The sequence below is a fragment of the Geotrypetes seraphini genome, chromosome 17, assembly GCF_902459505.1.
Source record: "Geotrypetes seraphini chromosome 17, aGeoSer1.1, whole genome shotgun sequence".
NCBI classification, from domain to species: Eukaryota; Metazoa; Chordata; class Amphibia; order Gymnophiona; family Dermophiidae; genus Geotrypetes; species Geotrypetes seraphini.
Genome location: NC_047100.1, coordinates 561590 through 586064, shown reverse-complemented (window position 1 = coordinate 586064; position 24475 = coordinate 561590). Strand labels below are relative to the sequence as shown.

Here is a 24475-nt window from a genome sequence, read left to right as displayed (position 1 = left end):
AAATTATTGTTAGATCCTGCCAGGATAGAGATTAGAGTGAATCATTTTTCTGTAGCCTTTAGGTGGAGCGTCACATGTTCTGTGGTAAATGACATCTAGAACAAAATAGATGTGAGGAGCTTTAGAGCTTCCTAGCTCCACGTTGTTTCAAGGGTAATTAAATATCTCATCAAATTGTTTAATCTTAATTGTGTGTCTAATGTAGCTTATAGTTTGACATCAGTCAACAGTAACTACAAATATGGAGGATCTTCATGAGTTGATGGAATTTGGAATTGCATTCTCTCTACTAGCTTTTCTAAAATAACATAATGCATGAATTTAAAAGATTATTGTTTTGAGTCTTTAAACATAAAAACATGAAAAATTACAGCAGATAATGACCATGTGGCCTTTCCAGTCTGCTCGTTCATACCAACTAGTAAGCTCTAAAATTCTTTAGTCTCTCTCAGAGATCCTATGTACTCGTCCCATGCTTCCTTGAATTCAGATACAGTTCTCCTCTCCACCATCACTGGGAAGCTCTTCCTTAGATCACTTCTAGGTCTATCTCCTTTTACCTTTTCTACAGTGAAACATGTTTTAAAGCGGGAAGGGTTAGATGTGAACAAATGAAAAATGTTTGTCTTACTTCCATTGTTCCATGCTTGGGAAAAATCATTGGAAAGATTGCATTATTGCAATTAAATGCATATAGATAAGGCAGAGTATTTGGATCCAAATCAGTTTGGCTTTCGTAAAGCTCGTAGTGTTGAGCTGTTACTAGTGTCACTGTTGGATGTTGGGTATGGATTAATGAGTTATATGCTGCTTGGTATTATTGGATATGTCAGGGGCATATAATTCTGGGATTTGCAAAAGTTGTTGAGGAATGAGAGGTAAGGTGTTACGATGGTTCTTCACTTACCTGACTGGATGTTCCTTTCGTGTACGTAATGGGTGTAGTACGGTTGGTAGGGGGTGCCGCAGGATTCAACGCTCTGCATTGTTAATCAACATATATTTGGCCTCGATAGGTCAGTTATTTAAATCATTAAAAGTGGACTATCAATTGTATGTGGAGGGTTTTTTTTCGCAGTACAGGTTTGGGTGTTTGAGCTGAAAGATACTAGATCATTACATGAAAAATGTTCACTGGATGGTTACACAAGCGTTAACTATAAATGTGGATACAACAGAGATGAAGTTTGTAGGGAAGAATGAAGGAGTGAAATGACCAAAAAGCCGAACATGTTAGGGGGAGTTTTGGAAGACAGGACAATTTTGGGAGTTAAAGTAGATTCCAGATTTACTATGAATCATCAGGTGGGTAGGACTGTTCAGACAGTTGCTTTCACCCTATTACTTCTGTACAGTAATACAGGTAATGGTACTATCTAGATTACTGTAATGCATTACTCTTATCTTGGAGTAGCAAAAACAAGATGTTGGCCATTATAGCTGGTAGATAATGCAGCGGGCACGCCTTGTGAGAGGAGCAGACACCACTGTTGGTTGCCTGTGATGTTTAGAGTACAATATAAGGTGTTGACAATTCTTCATCAAACAACATGCGCGTACCACATTTCAGCATATTTTAAGAGAGGGGTGGCAGTCTATCAGCCTAGTCTGTCATTGAGAATGGAAAATGTTGCACTTTTGAAAAGCAATATTAATCCAGAAACTAGCGCGGCTATACTTTGTTGTGCAGGGGCCAGCTGAGGAGGTGGGATTTAAAAGACGGTTAAAGACACAGTTATTTCTAACAGCATTTGTATGAGGCTCTGAAGGAGAAAACAGTACAGGCAGAGTTTTCATTGTATTGTCTTATTATGTATGTTTTGTTTTTGGAACCCATCTAGGCGTAAACAGTATATACATTATAAAATAAAATATAATACATTTTATTTACTGTCATCTGATATACTGCCAAATGACCTTGTTCAAGGCTTCATAGTGGTTTGCAATTAAAAACATCCTACAAGTCCTCATTCCATAGCAACCTTTCAACTGAAAGAGACTACTCACCAGTTTAGGAGTGACTTCCTTCTGGCCATGCCTGTATTGTGATGAATATTTTAGGAGTTTTCTTGTAGTTTAGTATCTATGTGTTTTATTCAGCTTGCTCTTCTACTGTAAATTGGCAACTGGTTTCCTAGTGCATTAATACGTATCTTTTTGAAGACCCAGAATGAGTGCAGCACTATAATCGTTGTTGGGATGGCCAAACACTTTAAAGCCTTCAATCTTCTTTGGTGCAGATGTTTCCATATTTGTATTCTGATTGCTGCTTAATACGTTACTCAGTCTGCTTAAGCATTGAAGGGAGGTAGAATTAATGCCATCCTGTGGAGTTCACAGTTTAAAAACATTAATTTAGTTGAAATGGTCCTTTTTCTTAGATATTTCTGGGCCAGAAACCCAGTAACATGAGCTAGGCCAGTGATCTTCAACCTTTTGACACCTATGGACCGGCGTAAATAAAATTATTATTTGGGGACCGGCAGTTGAAGAACACTAGGCTAAGTTGTGCTCATCTCCGCCCCAGACCCCGCCCCCATAACAGTACTAATTGTAACACCATTTTTTCCATTCATTTTTCATATATACACACAATATAATCATTAACAACACATAATGGTTAACCACAAATTTATTTTATTATTTATATTATTTCGGAGGGGGGGTGGTGGTAGTTTCTTCTTCTCACTATTTATCTTTATACTATTTTCCAGTAAATTTGGTAAGACCTCTCTAAACCATCCTATATCTCATACAAATGACACAGTTACAGATGTGAAGGATAAGTCTGAAAAAGGTTCTCTAACAGACTACCAGTCCCAAAAGTGCCTTTATAAAACAGGTTCCCAGAATCAGATCCTGTAGCACATACGAGGTGCTAGACACACACATTTACATGTACATGTGTAAAGTACACACTCTGCCCCTCAGGAATGCCTATTGGCAGGACAGTATGTGCTGGGGGGGTTGATTTTGTGTGTGCGCACATACACAGCTTAGAGGAATCAGGATAAAACCTATAAAATTACTTTCTAAATCATTAATCGATTAAAATTTGAGACTCAATGCAAGAAACACAAAAAGGATAGGGGGAGCAATTTCACCCCAGTACACATATTGTTCCAAATAGCCTCTTACTCAGGTACTAGGGTGAGTTAAAACATTTTTTGATTTGCTTCCTGGCTCTGCAAAGCTCTATCTCAGCAGATTCTCAGAGGAAGGATAGTGCAGCTCTAGCTAGATCTGCTTTAGGCTTCATTTTTGTCCTTCCTTTCAGATTTCATCTTACACTTAACTGTGTTTCTGGGCTCTGCAGCTTTAGCTACAAATTGCTTTACTAATCATGTCCTGGATAATGAGATCCTAAGGGACAATTTTGCTTCTCAGCACTTGGAGATGAAGTAGAAAACAGCTTTTTATAATAATTGCCTTGAGTTCACTCTTTTCCCTTCTCAAGCCTAACATAATTAAGTTGGCTGGACATTTCACCTTTTGAGCCACCTCTGACCACAAGAGTACCTCTTCTGGCTGTAACTACCCAGAATTATCGGGCCAGCCCCAGAAGGGTTCAGGCGTTCCTACACCAGACCAGAAGACTGACCCTGGATATTCTGTTAGGTTGTGTTGCTCAGAACACAAGCGCCATCGACACGGACCTCAGATTTTTAAGGCCATACGGGTTTAGATTTGCGAGGTCCGTCAGGTCCGTGAGGTCCGCGTTTTACCCCTTCCCTTAACCATCCAACAAGTAGAAGGAATGAGTGAATTTCCACTGATATACAAAGGAAAGGAAGCAACAGAATTTGTTTTCTCTTCCACTGGATGCTAGTTATATTGTAAAAAGGAATTTAAATTATTTCAGGATAGTTTTAAGGGAGGTGAATGTACTAGGAAACTGATCCATAACTTGAAAAGGCAGAGCCAGTGTTGGACCTGCTGGGGTCTCAGTAATGCCATCTTGCCTGAAGAGTTCATCAGATGCTTCTTACCTTGAGGAGTCCCTAGCATGAAGGTTTAAAAAGTTCCCGGTAAAGACCTCCAATCTAGAAGCTAAAGTATTGCATTTTCAGCTTAACAAAGTGAGAAACCCTTCTCTACGAGATCATGTCACACTTCTAAATATTTCCCAAGTCACTTAACACATTAATTCATTCTCTGGTAATTTCAAAAGGGAATAGCCCAAAAGGAAATAAGACGTCTACAAATTATTCAAAATGCCTCAATTAAACTTATTATGAAGCCAAGAAATTTGACCATGTGTCGCCCCTCCTTAAGAAAGCACATTGGCTTCCAGTTGCTCATCGCATAACATATAAAATGTTTGCTAACTCTCAAGTCCCTCCTTTATCAAAGCCCCGCTTTCATTCATAGACTCGATTCCTTACACCCCAACATTTATTAATTGTTCCCTCTCTCAAAAACATTAATACACGTCGTCACAGCGCCCCAGACATGGAATTCCCTCCCCATTTATTTAAGGGAAGAGCGCCTTCTTGACAGATTCAAGAGCAAGTTAAAAGGCTTTCTTTTTATAGATGCATTTGACTGGTAGTAAGCTAGATTAGGAGCCTTGAATGAATTTGATTTTCTGACTTCCATTTTTACCCTCCCTATTGTTTTTTTCCTTATTTATCTTATTTGCTATCAACAATTCTACTTCTTTCCCCATTTTTTCCCTTTTGTTTGGGATGTTCTGTCCCCCACCTGAAATTTGTAATTTTACTTTTTGTACATCGCTTAGAATTTTGAATAAGCAATTCATCAAATTTTAATAAACTTGAAACTTTATCCTAGAGAAACCAATGGCAGCAACAATCCCTGGTAGTAGCTGCTGCATTTTCTGCCATGACTCAGTGCCTCAAATCCTGTATTAATATTTATTGTTTGACGTGGGAGGGAGTATAATTTTCATTTTAGCTCTGTAATACATAACCTGTTTCAGCTCTCTAGTGAGAGTGGGTGTTGGATCAGATTGAAATAATTTTATATAGGGTTCTTTTGCATACATTTTGCAGTAATTTGTATACTATGTTGCATTTCGTAGAAACATAATCGCGTAGATAAAGGCCAAGTGGCCCATCCAGTCTGCCGTGTCATCTCCTCCTCTCCCTAATAGATCCCACGGGTCTGTCCCACATGTCCTTGAATTCAGACAGTCTTTGTCTCCACCACCTCTAGTGGGAGACTATTCCCCATATCTGTGACAGAAGTGGGTCAGGTTTTCGGGATATCAACATTGACTATACATGAGCTATATTTACATAAAGAGGAGGCAGTACAAGTAAATGCATCTTTTGAATAGTCAGTGTGGACAGCCTGGAAGCCTAAACAGTTTGAAGCACGTTTGTTTGTAATCAGTCCTGTTAAACTGTATATGTCAGGTGTGGTCAATACATATAAATTAAAACTACATTACATTTCTGATAGAGGTTATATTTGCACATAAAGTGTGATGATGGATGTGTGACAGATAAGAGGAAAAGTGGATAATGAATGAATTAAGGCTTAAATGCACTAAAGAAAATCGAAAAGACCGTGTGGGACTCTCTGATCCAATTTTTTGGCTGATTCAAAAAGAGCTATTGATGAACTAAAAAGTTTGCATGCAAATGATTCATGCAGAAGTTTGTCGTAATCCCCGACTCTGCTGTCCGATTGATTGCTGTGAGAGCAACTCACACATTTGCAGAACCGGCCAGGGAAGCCCCGAAAGCAGACTTCTGTCACTCAGCTATTTGGGGCAGGAAACCTTTTTTTTTTTTTAAATGGTCACAGATGCTGTGCATTTTATACATGCACAATATCTGCCCCATTAAAAAAAAAGCACCCCCAGCCGATCATGGCCCTCCCCGACAAACCAACCCCCCTTCAATGCAGCAGCACAAACAGCAGGAGGAATGCCCACTTCCTCCTGCCATGCCAATTCCACCCCCACGTGCAAGGAAAAATGGCAAGAGGGATGCCCACTCCTTCCTGCCATGGCGACTTCCCTCCCGTATGAATGAAAATTGTCAGGAAGGATGCCACTCCCTCCTGCCAAAGGAGGCCCTCCCAAACCATCCCCTACCCACCCCCACCCAAAAAAAGGCAGGAAGGATACCCACTCCCTCCTGCTCCCGCAAACCCCCCTCTGCGTACCTTTTCTGTTGGAAGCATTATCCCTCCACCTTCATGGCCTACTGATCCAAAATGGTGGGCCTTCCCTCCTCGGTGCATCATCCAAGGGGAGGGGCCCGACCCAATCAGGGCTTTAGGCTCCTCCCTCTGTATCCCTGAATTTGAAAAGACAATTATATCACTAAAAACTTGGGAGGGGCCTTAGGCATCTGAGCCAATCAGGGCCTTTGGCCCTTCCCCATGCATCATATGATGCAGCAAGGAGGGAAGGCCAGCCATTTTGGATCAGCGGCCATGAAGGTGGAGGGATTGTGCTTCCCTCCTGCGTCCAACAGAAAACATACTGGGGGGGGCGTTCTGGGGAGCATCCAATGGCAGGAGGGAGTGGGCTTCCCTCCTGCCAATTTTCTCTCGCACAGGGGACAAGTTGCCATGGTAGGAGGGAATGGGCATTGCTGCTGCCAATTTTTTTTAGCGGAGGGGGGAGAATTGCCACGGCAAGAGGGAGTGGCCATCCCTGCTGCCATTTTTTCTCACGGGGGAGGAGGTTGGCAAGGCAAGTGGGCATTCCACCTGCCGTTTTTGTTGCTGGGAGAGGGTTTGGTTCCAGGTGCTGGTTCGTTGGAGAGGGCCATCATCGGCCGGAAGGGTGTGCTTTTTTCTTTTTTTTCTAATGGAACAGAATTGTACATTGCAACATGCACATCTGTGCCCTTTTTTTTAAAAAAAGGTTAAGGCTAGTCACTTTTTTTGGATCACTAAAAGTTATCTTTTTTTTTTTAGTGAATGGGGAAGCCGTGTTAGAGCATCAATCGCTTTACTAGTTTACATGACATTTCAATATTAATGAGCTTATTTGCATAATTGAATTGGGGAATGAACGATCGTGCAGAAAACCACACGGCAAACCATTTTCTGCATCGGATCAGTAAATGCGATCATTGCTAAAGCTGTTAAAACAGGTTTAGCAACGAACTCTGGCTTTAGTGCATCTGGGCCTAAGAGTGTATGTCTATGGTCACTATACAGATGGTCAGGGAAGGGTGAAGTGACAGGCAGCCAGGTCACAGCACGGAGGATCCCATCCTGTCTACAGCGATCCACAATACTGATTTTTGTTTTAAATCTTTCTCCTCCTACCGATCAAAAATGTTTTCTGGAGATGATGCATTTTCGTCTTCCAGACTTCAGGAAATCAGCCCTGTTCTTTCTGGCCAGACTCCAGCAGCACAAATCTCAAGACAATTGTACATTATTGACTCTTTCTCAGATAAGAGGGTTTTGTTCTTGGCAGCTTTCCCATTAAGTCCTTCTCAGTGATCAGTCAGAGAATGCCATTGTACAGCTTAATGATTTTTTTTAAGTGTTTGAACTTAAACTGATTGAGCTATAAAAGCTTCCCCAACTCATTGTCAAAATGTTACAATTTGGTTAGGGTTTCAATAAATTAGTACAAAAATATTCAAACTGCAGGATTTAACAATGTTCTGGTGGACATGTTAACCTGAAAGAAAGCGGAGAGACAAGCTGTATCTAAGGCTTCATGTCATGATACGGGAATAAGAGTATAGGCGACAGGGCAGTGCCATTGAGACTATCATATGATCCCAACAGTAACCAACATTCGGGACATTTGGTTAGATCTTTAAATCTGCGCCTTGAAGTTCTGTATCTTGGCTGTTAACACTCATTTGTTAACCTTCAAAAGTGTAATGTGCAAATGTCTTGCCTTTACCTTCACTTTAAGAACAATTTCACTGGTTGAGGTCTTTCAATGCGCCCTTAATTCAGGAAGTCATAAGAAGGTTAAGAGGGTTATTCCCTTGGAAACTGTATACACAATACATCATCACTGTAGCAAAAACACACTAGGATTGTGACCCTGAAAGTGTAGAGAATAAGCCGTTGTGATCATCTCAGATATTTCATTCCGATATTTTTCCTCATCTCCTGGGGAACTCATTGTCCCATCACGGAAAGATTTTTTCCTGTCCCTGCCCCGTTCCTCATCTGCACAAGCCTCAAACACTTTAAAATCGTAAGTGTTCAAGGCTTGTGTGGTTATGGCAGAGCTTACAGGAATGGGGCAGGGGCAGCAACAAAACCCAAGAACCAGATTGCAAATAAGAGCTGGCACTGACTATCCTGTAAACATATGGAGAGAGGAGCTGTTCAAGATACAAAAGATGCCCGACTGGAAGGGGTGCCACTATCACTGTACATAGTGTATGATACAAGAAGAAAGTGATCTCGGACACAGCAGAAGTACTCACCTGAGCACTAGTAGTCAACTTCTGCAATGGAGACTGTATTCGACATATCCTGTTTTATGAGCAAGTTAACCCCATTTTCCTAGTTAGAATATTATATAGAAACATAATGGCAGATAAAGGCCAAATGGCCCATCCGCAGTAACCATTATTTCTTTCTCTCTCTCAGAGATCCCAAGTGCCGATCCCACACCTTCTTGAATTCAGACACCATCTCTTGTCTCCACCACCTCTTCTGCAATTTTGTTCCATGCTTCTATCTTTCTGTAATAAAGTATTTCCTCAGATTACTCTTGAGCCTATCGCCTCTTCACTTCATCCTATGCCCTCATTCCAGAGCTTCCTTTCAAATGAAAGAGACTCGACTCATGTGCTTTTACATCACGTAGGTATTTAAACATCTTTCATATCTCTCCTTTCCTCCAAAGAATACAGATTGAGATCTTTAAGTCTGTCCCCATTTTAGTAGCCTTCCTCTGGACTGACTCCACCCTTTTTATGTATTTTTGAAGATGCGGCCTCCAGAATTGTACACAATATTCTAAATGAGGTCTCACCAGAATCTTATACAGGGGCATCAATACTTCCTTTTTCTTACTGGCCATACTTCTTCCTATTATGATTCCGCATACAGAATTGAAAAGTCTCTCAAAGTTTAGATACGTTTATGGTTAAATGTTTTCAGAAGAAAAGTGCAATTGAAGCGGTGTCTCACTCTTCTTCCATCTGAATGTTTCAGGACCATAACATTTCAGAATGATGGCTATCTTACTTGATCGATGGCAACTGGCTGATAATAATGTTTGTACAGATGCATTACTCTATTTTAAGCAGCACTCCAAATAAATACAAGAAAAAAGCTGCATTCTGTTTGCTAAGCTCTACTAGTTTACATGGCAGTGTTGCTGCAAAGTGATATTTTTCTACAAGTATGCATGCCGTGAGACCTATAAACATGCTGGTATTATTGAAAAACCATGCGCTTGGCAGAGAATGATTCAGGGGTCACAGCATGTGTATGAACACAGCAGAGGTACTGTGATGACTCTCAGATCACCTCCTGCAAAGCTCAGAATGGGTTTTATCTTTAACAGATATCAATAGAGAGGAAAGGAGCACTTACTGGGTTTACCCCCTGGGGAAGGAAAACATCTGCTAGTCTTCTCTTTTCCAGTGTGTAAGAATCATAATTACTTGTCAACAAATCTTCATACTCATAATTCCAGAACAATTTGCTTCTTTCATCCCCCCCACCACCATTTCTCTCCTCTGCGGCTCTCCCAAGGGTGGAGATACATCTACTGCTACTATATATTATCTCTAAAGCGCTACCAGACTCACGCAGCATGCAAGAGAAGGTCCCTGTTCAAAGAGCTTACAATCTAATTAAGACAGACAATGGAAAAAGGTGACATACATTTTACTAGAGGGAGGGGAGTAAAGAGGGAATGACATCAAATATGGGGGCTTTGCCAGTTGTCAGTGTAGGATATAAACGCAGTTTCAAAAAAGTAGGTTTTTGGCCTGGATTTGAACACGAGAAGGGACCTGATGCACTGAATCAGGCAGGATGTTCCAGGCAGGCAGAAGGGACGGAGTCAGGGCTTGGCAAGAGAGACTCACCTGACGAATAGAGCTTCCGGGGCAGAGTATAGGGAGAGACAAGAGATGGAGTCAGGGCTTGGCAGTGGAGGAGAAGGGCATCGACAAGAGAGACTCACCTGACGAATGGAGCTTCCGGGGCAGAGTATAGGGAGAGACAAGAGACGGAGTCAGGGCTTGGCAGTGGAGGAGAAGGGCATCGACAAGAGAGACTCACCTGACGAATGGAGCTTCCGGGGCAGAGTATAGGGAGAGACAAGAGATGGAGTCAGGGCTTGACAGTGGAGGAGAAGGGCATCGACAAGAGAGACTCACCTGACGAATGTAGCTTCCGGGGAAGAGTATAGGGAGAGACAAGAGACGGAGTCAGGGCTTGGCAGTGGAGGAGAAGGGCATCGACAAGAGAGACTCACCTGACGAATGGAGCTTCCGGAGCAGAGTATAGGGAGAGACAAGAGACGGAGTCAAGGCTTGGCAGTGAAGGAGAAGGGCATCGACAAGAGAGACTCACCTGACGAATGTAGCTTCCGGGGCAGAATATAGGGAGAGACAAGAGACGGAGTCAGAGCTTGGCAGTGGAGGAGAAGGGCATCGACAAGAGAGACTCACCTGACGAATGGAGCTTCCGGGGCAGAGTATAGGGAGAGACAAGAAAGGAGCTGCAGAATGAATACAGTTGTAGGTCAGTAAAAGGACTTTGAACTGTAGGAGGAGCCAGTGAAGCGATTTGAGGAAAGGGGTGACTTGAGTATAGCAACACTGGTGGCATACAAGGCGCGCAGCAGAATTCTAAACCATCTCTCTACCCTTCAATCTGTTCAGCGGAAGACCTGCGAGGACACTGCAGTAATCCAGTGAAGAGGGTTTTGGCAGGTGCTCAGAAGAGAGAAGTTCTAGCAATGCTGTAGAGAAAGAAACAAGTTTTGGCAGTCTGTTGGATATGTGAAGAGAAGGAAAGAGACAAGTCAAAGATGACGCCAAGTTTCGACCCGATGAGAGTGTTATCTACCGAGATAGAGAGACAGGTTTAGTTTAGCAGGCTTAAGTTCTGTCATGGCTTTGTTTAATGTATTCTCAATAAAGCATTGTAGAATAAAAGCCACTGCCAGCACAAGTAGGTGTCTTGGGATTCCCCCCACTGTTGCTCATTAACTTGGAAACCAGCTGGGTCCCATGGATAGCGTTATGTCCTGTCCCTATGGACTCTCACAGGATACCTGCTTTCTCTCCAACTAATGATAGTAAACCAGCTGAAGTGCAGAATGAAGGCTACTTCTGGTTACACCTCAGTTTGGACTAGATTTTATCTATTTTTATATACCACAAAATTACCTTAGTGTCTAAGCAGTTTTCAATCAACAATTTCAAAGGAAAAAAAAAGGATTGTTACAAACCTACAATACCATTAAAATGAAATCACCAATATCTCCATTAAAAATACCATCAAAATAACCAAGTCTTTTAAAGTCTGCAAAAAGAGAGTTCCAGAGAAAAAGTCCTGGTGGTTGTTAAGCCCGATCACATCAAGGCCTGCGAGGAGCAAATCTTGACAACATGCCAGAAAGATAAGCTTTATGTCCAAAATAATACCATTTCTATACCAAGCATAACATCTTAAAGGCAATGCAGATATGGTGCCTGCTGGTTGGTCTGTACAGGAGGTGTGGAGGAGGCGAGGGCTCAAATCCACTGATGTTCCTAGTGACGTGAATTCACCACTGCCTCAAGTACCACCTTATATTCACTATTTTATCTCCCTCCATGGCAAGTCAATGTTAAGAGCCTGGATGCAGAATCAGGATGGCAAAAGGTGGAATTCTAGTATTTTTGCACTGAGCCATAGCCAAATGAGAAAGACACTTGCCTTGGTTCCAAAAAGCACTCTCCGCAGAGACATAACCTTGGTCTACTTTGTGTCATCTGATCTTATGGCTATGTGAAACTGCTTTTGATGTTTTTAATGATTTTGCGGTCCAGCAAATAAAAATGAAATGTGATTCTTTCCTTTAACGTTCGTCCTATTTTATCAATAAAGGCTCCTTCATCTCCCTTATGCTGAATGTCTTTTTCATGCGGTAAAAACTTTAAAAGGGGTAGCCATGTTAGTCTGCTGAAACAGAATTGATAAGAAGCAGGTGGCACCTTAGGGACCTGAGTCATGAGCTTTAGAGGGCAGTTCATAGCTTCCATGTTCAGAATTTCCCAGCATCTTGCACCTGTCTCTACAAAGTGCAGAAAATCAGAAGGCATCAGACAGGATCCAAAGGGGACCTGGGCCAGGACATTGCAAAGTCATGCTAAGGCATTTTTCTCCGAGAAAAATACCCAAACTGATGAATTCAAACTTTAGAAACAGAGTAAAAATGGCCTTTTCTTGAATTGAAATGCAAGACAGACATACAATTAATTTCTATCATAAATAAAACAAGTTTATTAAGATTAAAAAATCTGTATGTTACAGTACATTTCAGTGCTTTGTATATGTGAGCATCAATGAACACCACTTTTTACTGGGGAGTTTCCTCATCTTGTGTTTTTAAAGAACAATGAAAGTTGTTGGGTTTTTTTTTTAAAATGGGCCATAATTTCCCCTGGACACAAAAAAGTGAGAAAACCTTTAGTAAGAAGTCCCCCTAGATGTGAATAGAACTCAAACCACTTTATGCTTGGAGCATAAAAATTCTACGAGAGGCAGAGATCTAAGAAAATTATCTAGCAGACATTTATTCCAGCATTGTCTAAACATACACCAATTCTTGGTGAATGAACAAATCCTGCATTCTTGAAAAAGTACCTACAAATCATAATTAAAAGAAGAAAATAACATTTACTTTTATTACATAGAAAAGATCATTTATATATAGTTTGATATCACCAGTTAGTTCAAAGCTAAATTTCTTAATCTATTACAAAAAAAGGAAATCACTTTGCTCAAGATCAAAAACATTCTACTCGTTGATACAACAATACAATCCAGTCAGCTAATGTCCTTCCGATAGACAAAACAGGTCCACACTTCTTGACTCGCTCCCTCCATGTTGCACTTCTGCCATATTGGGTTCTAGGGGTGTACATTCGGTTTAGAGTAGGGTCCTTTAACTAAGCCACAGTAAATGATTAGCATCTGCAACCCTCTATATCTCTATGAGCTGCAAACGCTAATCATTAGCGCCTTTAGTATGTACAAATTAATATGCAAAAAGTCAATTTGCATGTGTTAATACATTCTTAAATGTGCATTATTACTTAAGAATTAATGTGTGAAAACAACCCCCCCCCCAAAAAAAAAAAAAAAAAAATCTGGGCAACCATATCTGAAACTTATATTCCTGTACACATTCCTGCTGGGTTCTGTAGTCAGAGAGTTTCCCAAAGAAGTTGGAGCTGGCACAAGGGTTCCCTCCCTCAAAGAGCACAGCACTCCGCTTGCAGTTAGAACAGCACTGGAGTCAAATTTAGCATAACTACTCAAAATTGGATGCTATGTGGAGATACCATTGTGTCAAAACCATTGCGATACGCTATACTAAAAACATCTGAAATCTCCATCATGCGCACCAGTCTGCCACAGATTAGCAAAGTCAGAAATACAAAAAAAAACCCTTCAAATTTCACTTTTGCAGAATAAAGCAAAAAAAAGTCTGTGCTCCCTACTACCAGAAGCAGAAATTAATCCTTCTCCCCCCTTAGTTACCACATGTAATAGCTTCTGGAAGTGTCCACTTGGGTGGCCTTGGCGTCGGAAGAGCCCTCCTTGTCTTTCTCAGTATCTGCCTCCCACAGATTGATGAGAGGAGGGTACAGCTCATTCAGAGGAATTGAGGACGTCTTTTGCATATACTTTTTCAAGGAATGGTGGTAGTTCTTTCTCTTAAAGCGTTTGGCAACGTAAATGGTGACAGACGCCAGGCTGATGAGTGCAAACATTGAGCCCATCACAGCTGCCAAGGCTGTGCTTGTTTGTTGGTCTGAGATGTCCAGGGCAAAAGCGGAACTTTTGGTGGTGACGTTAACACAAGATTTCTGCATTTGCTGGTGGATATTGGAGACTGTCAGACAGACCTCATACTCAGTGGCTGGCTGCAAATGAGTCAAGTTGTATTCATGCACATCCACAGGCACCCGAGCGGTATAAGTAATGTGAGGGTTATCTATTTTCATGGTGGCAGAAGACCATTTTAGGTTGGATGTCATGACATTAGAATTGATCTTCCAGGACACTAAGACGGAGTGGGTCTCTGTGTGCTTAATGTAGATTTTCAGTATCTGGCTCCCGTCCATCAGCGTTCCATTAACTCTTAACGTAGCCACCCTTGTGTCAGCGCCTTCTGTATTCTGAGCCACACAGGTGTACCTGCCTGAATCTTGCAGTTGAATATTAGCGATTTCCAATGTCCCTTCTCTACTCAGTTTATATTTTTCTGAAACAGTGTCCACTGTAATCTTATCTCCTAATGGGGTTACCCAGTAAATTTCTGGCTCTGGTTCTCCCATGGCTCGGCAGTCCAAGAAGACAGTCATTCCAACATCCAAACTGAGATGATTTGGAAAGGTGTCGTGTGAAATCATGGGCAGGCATTGCTCGCTGGAATCCTGCAGTAAGGCTTCTTTCACTTGTTGTCCCCGGTACTCCGGTGGCAAGGCACAGAACATAGATAGGGGCTCCATGAAACGGATTCTGGTCTTGTTGGAATTTATCCATTGAATAACACAATCACACCTCAGGGGGTTGCTGTGGATGCTGATTTCACGCAGGTTGGGCAGCAACTCCACTGTTTTCTGGTACACTGCATTCAGCGCATTGTTGTTCAGCATTAGGCTTTCCATGGTGGGAACACTGCGAAATGCCAAGCGATGTATATAGGACAGTTTGGGGTTGTTTGTGGCTTCCAGTTTGGTAAGTTCAGGGAGGTTGTCTAGTGCGTATCTGTCAATGGAGACCAGTTCTGCCATATTATTAATTCCAAGTTCCTTCAGCCGAAGCATATTTTGAAAGTCTCCCTCTTGGATCTTGTGAATAGGATTTTTGTTAAGATCTAGGAATTTAAGGTTGGGCACTCTCTGAAGTGCAAGCTGGGGAACCTTTAGCAGTTTGTTATCGTAAAATGAAAGACTTTCCAAATTATCCAAGCCCACCAAAGCATTCCCAGGAACATCAGTCAGGTACATCCCTGCTAACACCAGGCTTCTCAGATTTGTCAGTGGCTTGAAGTTCATATCTAGAATTCCTATTACTGGGTTCTCCCCAATCATAAGAATTTCAAGATTGGGTGTAGAATCAAACCAGCGGCTGTCAATAACTTTCAGCTGGTTAGAGTTGAGATGTAATCTCAGGAGGTTTCTCAAGCCAGCAAAAGCATTTGCAGAAATGCTACTGATCTGATTGTGGTTTATATAAAGTTCCTGGAGGTTGCTGAGGTCCTGCAAACAATTATCTGTCATTTCTGTAACCTGATTCTCCTCCAGATGTAGAGTGGTGAGCTGAGAGAGGTTCCAGAGTCCCACATCCCTTATGTTGGTGAAGTTGTTCTGGGAGAAATCCAGCTCTGTTAAGTTGAAAAGCTGCTGCAGCTCACCTGTGGTCCTTGCAATATTATTGCTCTGAAGAAGTAGTACCTGGGTTTCACTGGACAGATTGCTGGGGATTTTTGTTAAGCGAAGGTCATTGCAGTCCACCGTTGTAGCTTCCCTGTAGGTGGATTGCGGTGTAAACCAAGGCCTTATTTCACAGACACAAAGCTGAGGGCAGTCACTGTTTGCTTCAGGAGAAGCATTTAATGAGCCCACTAGAAGTCCAAGAACGAGCTGACAGGCTGCTACAAACACAGCACCAGCAATTTTCAGCATACTGGGCTTGCTAGCAGATGAGATCAGACCCCACTACTGGTTTATCAAGCAGATAATATAAAAATAAATAAAACTGTTACTTCCAGGCTGCAATGAGCATGCAAGAAAGGGTAGCGTCTCGTCTGAAAAAGTGGCTCAAGGCTGTGCTCTCCTCGTCCCTTCTGCCAAATCCCCCAGTACAGACGTGCCTGAAAAGCAGATGAGGACAGCTGTTAGATCAGAGGCTGCAAACAGTGTTTAATAACTTCCTCTCTTAACTGCTGACAGATCTCAGAACCAAAGAGCTTCCTTCCTTTATCCCAAAAAGAAGTTCTTTCTTATATTGCATCGTGTCTGCAAATTCCTTCGGACACTAGTACAAACCTTTATCCAATCATTTACAACACTGCTAAAGATCATCTGCTAAGCCCTCTACATTGCATCACCCTTTCTACTGGGCCAACTCTCTTTCCCCATTCAAAACCCAAAGGAATAATTTACCAAGAAATGCTGAAACAAGACTTGCCTCTGCTGAACCCATGCTGACTCTTCTCATTAAACTATGTCTCTCTAGATCTTCATTACTTTTGGCTTTTAGCGTGGCTTTGGCTATTCTGCTTGGCACTTATGTTATCCCCACTGGTCTTCAGTTTCTCAAATCAAATCAGCCTCTCCTTAAAAACGGACGTTACACTGGTCGTCCTCCAATCCTACTACTAATCATTTCTATAGCGCTACTAGACATATGCAGTGCATCAAAACACAGAAGAGTAAGTCCCTGCTCAAAAGAGCTTACAATCTAGTCAAGACAGACAAACATGACAAGAAAATGCATCGATGCTCAGGTGGGGGAATTACAGATATTGGTGCTTAGAATGTGGGTTGGTGTTTGGAGTTGAAGCAGCTTCAAAGAAGTGGGCTTTGAATACGGCCAGAGATGGAGATGACGTACCGAGTCAGGCAGTTTGTTGCTATTTTAAATGACTGATAACCTGTTATTAGTCATCTGTAACTTATTTCATGAAGTAATGAATGAAAAATGTGAAGAAATACAGTATAATGTATGGCTTCCCGTGCTGCATAACCAAAACCAGCAGACAAAATCCTCCGCAAAAATGGAAAAAAAACAACACAGCGGTGGAGGCGAAATCACCAGGATAGTCAATGACATAAAAATGGATGAATTTATTGTATGATAAACAGATGACTCAGCATGATTCATGTTTCGGTCACTAGCCATAGGCTGTACTGACGATATGAATCACCTTTTTTTTTTTTTTTTTACAGAAACATTCAAAGGTCATTTTTTAAAAACTATCTGATAAGAGCCGCAAAATTCTTGTTGCAAGCTGCAAGCCTAGTGGCCAAAACGCATAAGAATAGTCTTACTGGGTCAGACCAATGGTCCATCAAGCCCAGTAGCTCGTTCTCACAGTGGCCAATCCAGGTCACTAGTACCTGGCCAAAACCCATGGAGTAGCAATATTCCATGCTACCGATCCAGGGCAAGCAGTGGCTTCCCCCATGTCTTTCTCAATAGCAGACTATGGACTTTTCCTCCAGGAACTTGTCCAAACCTTTCTTAAAACCAGCTATGCTATCTGCTCTTACCGCATTCTTTGTCAATGAGTTCCAGAGCTTGTATGGAGTCATCTGTTCACCATACAATGAATTCATCCACTTTTACGTCCTTGACTATCTTGGTGTTTTCGTCTCCACCACTGTGTTGGTTTTTTTTTCCCATACCGCAGGCCACCAAAGCAGCTAGCTTCATATCTCCAATCCAAAAGAACTATCAGATCAGACATGAAATATCCCCATCACAAAATTATTCAAGCTACAATCTCCTAAGTACAGATACATAGTAGAGAGAGCTCTGTTTTGTTAGTACCCTAGAGGGGTCTGCTGGAGAAAGCATTCTTTTTATTGAAGAGGTCATTCTATAACTCGCTGGTGCAATGACCCCCAATTCAATAAAGGACCCTACAGAATAGTAGATAAACCCACTTTGGTTAACCAAAAGTTAAGCAAGTGGGTGTGTCTTAGTGTCCCATGCAATGAGCACAACTGATTGTATTCTGTAAATCATGTGCACCACTTGGCACTATGACCATCCATGTGTGCACCTCTTGCAGTTATGTGCCATAGCATTACATCATACCTTCTAGAATATTGCACAGTGCATTCTGGCAGGCATCTACCAATTAGGGTGGCATTGACATGCACATGTTTTTAAACTTCACATGCTCATTTTTGGATTTCCTTCCAGCTACTGGGGGCTGCCTCTTTCTCTAGCAGCACCAGCACGGACTCTGCACTCTCCAGAGAGATAGGGACAGGTGTACACGACACATGACCCACAGAAAAAGAGGCAGCACCCCAGAGGGCCTCAGTCTCTCTGGCTTTGGAGCTCTTCCTGAAATTCACTTCCCTCTGCCTGGAAGCATGAGCCACTTTGTAAACTAAAACTGGACTGCTATCCCTGGAGAACTGGAGCATGCTGACTCATAAAATAGGTTCTGAACCCTGTCAAAGCTCAAGCGCCAGCAGGCAGCTCCTCTACAGGACTTTGGAAGGTCTTTAAATGTAGAGCAGCTGCTGTATTTGTCCAAGGTTTCTTTGGGAAAATCTTCAGAAACTGGCCCTAGCATCATAAAACCTTTGCCATGCCTGGTCTGTAAGATCCTCCAGTGTGACCAGGAAGGGATCATCTCTGTTCTGTTTAGCACGCCCAAGTTTCCTGGATTGCTGGCAATTAACAAAAGTAGCCATGGCAATAACATCAGAGCCTCCAGGAGTGGTAAGCAGCAAAGCTGACTGAGCTGTAGAGCCGAAAAGCAGAAGATAGAGAACCAGAGAAGCCAGGGTTCAAAGCCCACTACCAAGATCTTGGGCAGCCACTAAACTATATGCTACTTTACGCTGGATACCATCAAGAATGACACAGAAGTGAATATCAAGTAACTGGAAGAAGCCTAGCGAGGACTGGCCTACAGAGTATCCGAATGGATAGCAGTAGTTGTAGTGATTTAGGTACAAAGGTTAAGGTTCCTTTTACAAAGCCGCAGTAGTGACGTACCTCGGCTTCTTGCCATGAAAACTGGCTCCTGATCCATCTTACCCATCTGTCCAATGTGTCGATCTCTTGTATATCTTTAGGGGAGTGTGTGGCGCAGTGGTTAAAGCTACAGCCTCAGCACCCTGGGGTTGTGGGTTCAAACCCACGCTGCTCCTTGTGACCCTGGGCAAGTCACTTAATCCCCCCATTGCCCCCAGGTACATTAGATAGATTGTGAGCCCGCCAGGACAGCCAGGGAAAAATGCTTGAGTACCTGAATAAATTCATGTAAAACCGTTCTGAGCTCCCTTGGGAGAACGGTATAGAAAAATTGAATAAATAAATAAATAAATAAAAGGTCCCTACTTCTGATGCCTCCTCCAGCCTGTTCCACCTAGACTGTAGATATCTCTCTGCTTTCTTCTTAGCTCCAACCTGAGGAGATCTATTCATTCTTACCTGCGTAAGGCCTGTCTTCAGCTTATTTCTTCTTGACGGATGACTAAATGCCGAGGTCTGGGAGTGTGACTCTGCTCTCCTTCTCTTCCTCTTTCCCTTTCCCTTTCTTTTCCTTCATGCCTTCGTGGCTAGAGTACAGTAGTGTTTCTGTTCCAGTTCCCCCTAGTCTGTTCAGATCCTGTGTCCGAACTGGCCACGTTAGTGCAATGGGGTGGCTGGAGCTTCTAAAGCCTCTTTCTAAGATGGTCCATGGTGCCTCTCAATTTCCTCACACCCCTTACATTTCAGGTAATTTAATAATTATAGCATGAAATATCCTTTCTAAACCGATCACAGCCTAGTTTGGCCAGACTCCGTTCATGGGACTCAATGAATCTGAACGTCAGTCTCCAGCTACCCCCAAGACCTGTGAGGAGCAGCCAAGGACAACCTGTGGGGTCTGCTGACAGATGCTCAGACTGGACCCTCAAAAAGACCCCCCCAACTCAGAACCTGGTAATTATGCAGAAATTGCTGTATTCGTAAGTTTAACGTAAAGGTTTGTTAAGGGAAAACCAAAGCTCTGTCAGTCCCAGCAGAGAAAAGGTCCCTCGGTATTTCTCAGAAAGAAAGTGTAACAGAGGAATGGCCTAATGCAGGGGTGGTCAACTTTTTGGCTTCCCTGGGCCGCATTGGCAGAAAAAAATGTTTCTGGGGCCGCACAAACGCTGCGGCAAAACAGAGGAGGGGGCCGACAAGACAGTAAACGCCCGGGGGCAGCAGAGGAAAACACTGCATTGCTCTTGACCGGGGCCACACAAAATACTTCACGGACCCCTGGCCTAATGGTTACAGCAAAGTTAGACAAGTTCCTGCTGAACAAGGACGTACGGTGATAGGGCTAGTCTCAGTTAGGGCGCTGGTCTTTGACTGCTGGGCACAATGGACCACCGGTCTGACCCAGCAGCGGAAATTCTTATGTTCTTAACTGAGAACTAGGAAAACCAAGGTTCAAATCCCCATGGGTCACGCTCCACTGCCTCTCAGTTGCAAGCTCACATTTTAAGCTTTCTGGTCTGGTGAGAGGCACATACCCAACCTGCCTAAAGACCAAAAAAGCCTCAGACAAATCCTACTTCTTCAAAAAAATTAGCCAACATGAAAAAATGTATAGATATATATATTTTTACAGACTTTATAATCGTCTGGAATGATTACCAACTTACTTTCATTTTCAATCCAGTAAAACAGGCTGAGGAAAAAGGGACATGGATTATCCGTTCACTGTGCATTGGGATCGGGTCCTGTACTGGGAAGAGCCTGTAATCCCAGCATCAAGAAAGTAAATGAAAGAAATCTGAACCTGCCCATATTAAAATGCATCAGCCCCCCTTTAAAGCAAGCAAACTGGAGCACTGAGAACATTTGAGGTGTGGTGGATGCGAGGGTCTTGGGACTGGCAGAACAGGGAGCGTGCTGGAGGTCAGGACTGAGGTGCGCTAGCCAAGACTGTCTCTGTATACACTGAGATCTGTGCTGATAGCAGTAACAAGTGTTACTAAGACATCCAACATTATAGCAAGGATGATGAAAAGTCACCGGCATTCCAGGAAAGGAAAATTCATTTTTCCATGCTCTGGATGTTTAAGTAAGCATTCTTTGATTCTCTTGAATAAAACGTCTGCCAGCAATTGAGCAGCAGCAAAGTAACCACAGCAACCTCCAAACGCCACCAGCGAGTTTGTTTCATACGCAAATGAGAAGACAGCTGTGGTGCGCAGAACTGCCCGTAGACTAGATGTGACCTGAGGGTCAGGGAACTACAGTTCATTTCTTTTCATCAGCATGTGAAAAGCAGAAGCACCTGCTCAGTTCAAAAATGTGATGCACAAATACCCAGTAAATGTTAGGAAACATTTCACAAACTCCGGAGCCATGAAATGTTCCAATATTTTGTGACTCTGCATTGGTACAGCTTGTATTTATCTTGCCTTGTTAACATTTATTGTACTTTTATATATATTAAAATCAATAAAAATCTTTGAATTGAAAGCAACATGCAGAAATGTAAATTTTTTTACATTTCTATACCATTTTTTTCCAAAACGTTACATACATAAAATATTATAAAAATCAAAACAAGGTAAGAACAAAATCTTTACTTAAGGGATAAGACACAGAAAGACGGTCCCATCTGCAAGAAGATCTGAATTAAGAGGCTTAGAAGTCAAAAGTGTCTTTAAATTTCAGGATTCTTCTCGTCAGTGAATTGGCAGAGGAGCAGTTAGTGAAAAACTCGATGAGCGGGTGGTGTCGTATGTTATGTGGTGCATACTTTCAGTCCTGTACACACTATGGGCCCTTTAAATCTCTATGGGCTTCGGGGCTGTTACCGCGTGGCTTTGTCACGTGCGCTTTAGTTTTAATACACATCCTTGGTACATAGACCCTTTAAGAGATTGTTTTCATATACCCCACTTGAACGAGCATCCCCCCTCCCCCCGCCCTTCTCTTTTATTCACAAAACAAGGCAATGACATATCTTAGCCCTTATAGCATGAGATAAACAGAACATTTCAGGATGCCTCAATTGAAAAGCCACAAAATCAGTGTGGCTGGGTTCCTTTAGTTACTAAGGTGGATCACTTGTGCACAACAAATTGTTTATTAGAATAAACCTTGCCTGCATCTAGTACTGCACTTTTGTTCTGCAGCTTCGTCTTTTGTTATAGAAACATGATAGCAGATAAAGGCCAAATGGCCCATCCAGTCTGCCCATCTGCAGCAGATTCCACGTGTCTATCCCACACTCTGTCTCTACCACCTCGTCTGGGAGACTGTTGCACACATCTACCATCCTTTCTGTAAAAAAGTATTTCCTTAGATCACCTCTTAACCTCCTTCTATGCCATCTCTCTCTGGAGGTTCCTTTCAGTTGAAAGAGACTCACCTCATAGGTATTTAAATGCTGTGGGTGGGCAGACTGGATGGGCTATGTTTCTAGCTCCCCTCTCCCGCCTTTCCTCCAAAGTATACAGATTGAGATCTTTAAGTCTGTCCCCATTTTCGTAGCCTTCCTCTGGACCGACTCCATCCTTTTTATATCTTTTTGAAGGTGCGGCCTCCAGAATATGAGGTCTTGCCAAAGTCTTATGCAGGGGCTTCAATACCTCCTTTATCCTGCTGGCCATACCTCTCCCTATGCAGCCTAGCATCCGCCATCACCTTTTTAACCTGTTTGGCCACCTTAAGATCATCACATACAATCCCACCCAAGTCCCGCTCTTCTGTTGTGCACATAAGTTCTTCACCCCCTTGCACCCCAAATGCATGACCTTGCATTTCTTCGCATTCAATTTTGGCTGCCAAATGTCAGACCATTCCTCAAGGTTTCTTTGTGTTCTTCATATTATCCCATACATCTACTCTGTTGCAGATTTTGGTACCATCTGTAAAGAGGCAAATGTTATGCAACCGCCCTTCAGCAATATCACTTATGATTATTAAAATTACTTACTATATCGCCTGGCAGGGTACAGGCAGAAAAGTAAAAGGATAATCATTCCTACTTAGAAGTCACATGCATTCTACTAAAGGACGGTTTAAACAATTACAAATAATAGCATCAGATGTAAGAAACAAGAAAAAGCAGAGCGCAGTGACCTAGTTGGAGTTTTCGGAGGAGGGACATCCCTGTCACCTTGCACTCAACCACGTTCCCTCCATGCAATCCTCTAGGCTCTTGTGACCTTGCAAAAGGCACTTCACCTTCAGCAAAGAGAGCTGCTCCCCACCCCGATGCATGCATGCAGGAGGCGCGAGAGGCCAGGTGCACGTGCGCCGGAGGCTGAAGGAGCTCGCGCGCCCCTCCTCCCACTTCGGGCCCAGACTCACCGCTGACTCTCCCGCCGCAGCTTAAGCACCGACTGCGCGAGACCCTCAGCCGCACCTGAAGAAAGGGGCGCTCGGAATGCCTCATTGGCTGAGACGTGGAGCCCTCAACACTGATTGGCTGAGGCGCAGAGCAGGTTGCGGCTGCTGCGCGCTCATTGGCCTTTACTCCGGCTCTGCTCTACAGCAAAGCTCTGTCTGTGTGGAGGACAAAAGCACCGCTGCAGCCCCAGCCCGGAGCGAAGAGTGACAACCCCCCAGGGAATTAAAGAGAGACGGTAGCAAACCCCCCCACCCCCCAATAAAGAGACAGGAGCAACCTCCCCCCCAGCAAATAGAGAGAGAGAGCAGCAAATCTCCCCCCAGCAAATAAAGAGAGAGAGGAACAACCCCCCCAGCAAATAAAGGGAAAAGGGAGCAAACCCCCCCCCCCAAAATAAAGAGAGAGAGCAGCAAATCTCCCCCCAGCAAATAAAGAGAGAGAGGAACAACCCCCCCCCAGCAAATAAAGGGAAAAGGGAGCAAACCCCCCCCAAATAAAGAGAGAGAGCAGCAAACCTCCCCCCAGCAAATAAAGGGAAAAGGGAGCAAACCCCCCCCCCCAAATAAAGAGAGAGAGCAGCAAATCTCCCCCCAGCAAATAAAGAGAGAGAGGAACAAACCCCCCCCCCCCAGCAAATAAAGGGAAAAGGGAGCAAACCCCCCCCAAATAAAGAGAGAGAGCAGCAAACCTCCCCCCAGCAAATAAAGAGAGAGAGGAACACCCCCCCCAGCAAATAAAGGGAAAAGGGAGCAAACCCCCCCCCCAAATAAAGAGAGAGAGCAGCAAATCTCCCCCCAGCAAATAAAGAGAGAGAGGAACAACCCCCCCCCCCAGCAAATAAAGGGAAAAGGGAGCAAACCCCCCCCCAAATAAAGAGAGAGAGGAACAACCCCCCCCCCCCCCAGCAAATAAAGAGAGACAGTGAAAAGGCCACGAAGCAGCCTGTGAGTGCTGCTGGCCCAACACTCTTCAGCAAGGTATTTATGGTCAGCAGGAATCACTTGGGAGGGAGATCCTAGATTCTCTATGAGGAGAACTGGTCCAGCAGCTGGTAATGGAACCCATGCGTGATGGGGTTTTACTGGAGCATGGTGACCTAGGTGGCGCCACCTTGATGCGTGAAGCGTTGGAGCTACACTCCCGTCGCTGTCCCTTCGCACTGAGGGTACCTAAGTCTTGTAAAATTCTGATAGTTATTTACCTTATACACATTATTGTGTTGGTTATTGA

At 43.2% G+C, this 24475-nt stretch overlaps 2 protein-coding genes across 4 annotated transcripts in view; one reads left to right on the top strand and one right to left on the bottom strand.

The window, feature by feature from the left end:
- Window positions 1-24475, top strand: part of SUMF1 (sulfatase modifying factor 1) — a 106645-nt gene that overhangs the window by 64358 nt on the left and 17812 nt on the right. The gene's annotated exons all lie outside the window — the stretch shown is intronic.
- Window positions 12516-23233, bottom strand: LRRN1 (leucine rich repeat neuronal 1). 3 transcript variants are annotated; one of them, XM_033926425.1, is made up of 2 exons: window positions 23206-23233; window positions 12516-16024 (listed from the first exon to the last, which is right to left on the bottom strand). In XM_033926425.1, the coding sequence occupies exon 2, from the start codon at window positions 15834-15836 to the stop codon at window positions 13680-13682; it is 2157 nt and encodes a 718-aa protein (XP_033782316.1). In that variant the 5' UTR covers window positions 15837-16024; window positions 23206-23233; the 3' UTR covers window positions 12516-13679. The 3 variants fall into 3 exon arrangements, with proteins under 3 accessions (XP_033782316.1, XP_033782317.1, XP_033782318.1); XM_033926426.1 differs by lacking the exon at window positions 23206-23233 and adding an exon at window positions 22975-23166; XM_033926427.1 differs by lacking the exon at window positions 23206-23233 and adding an exon at window positions 22829-22853.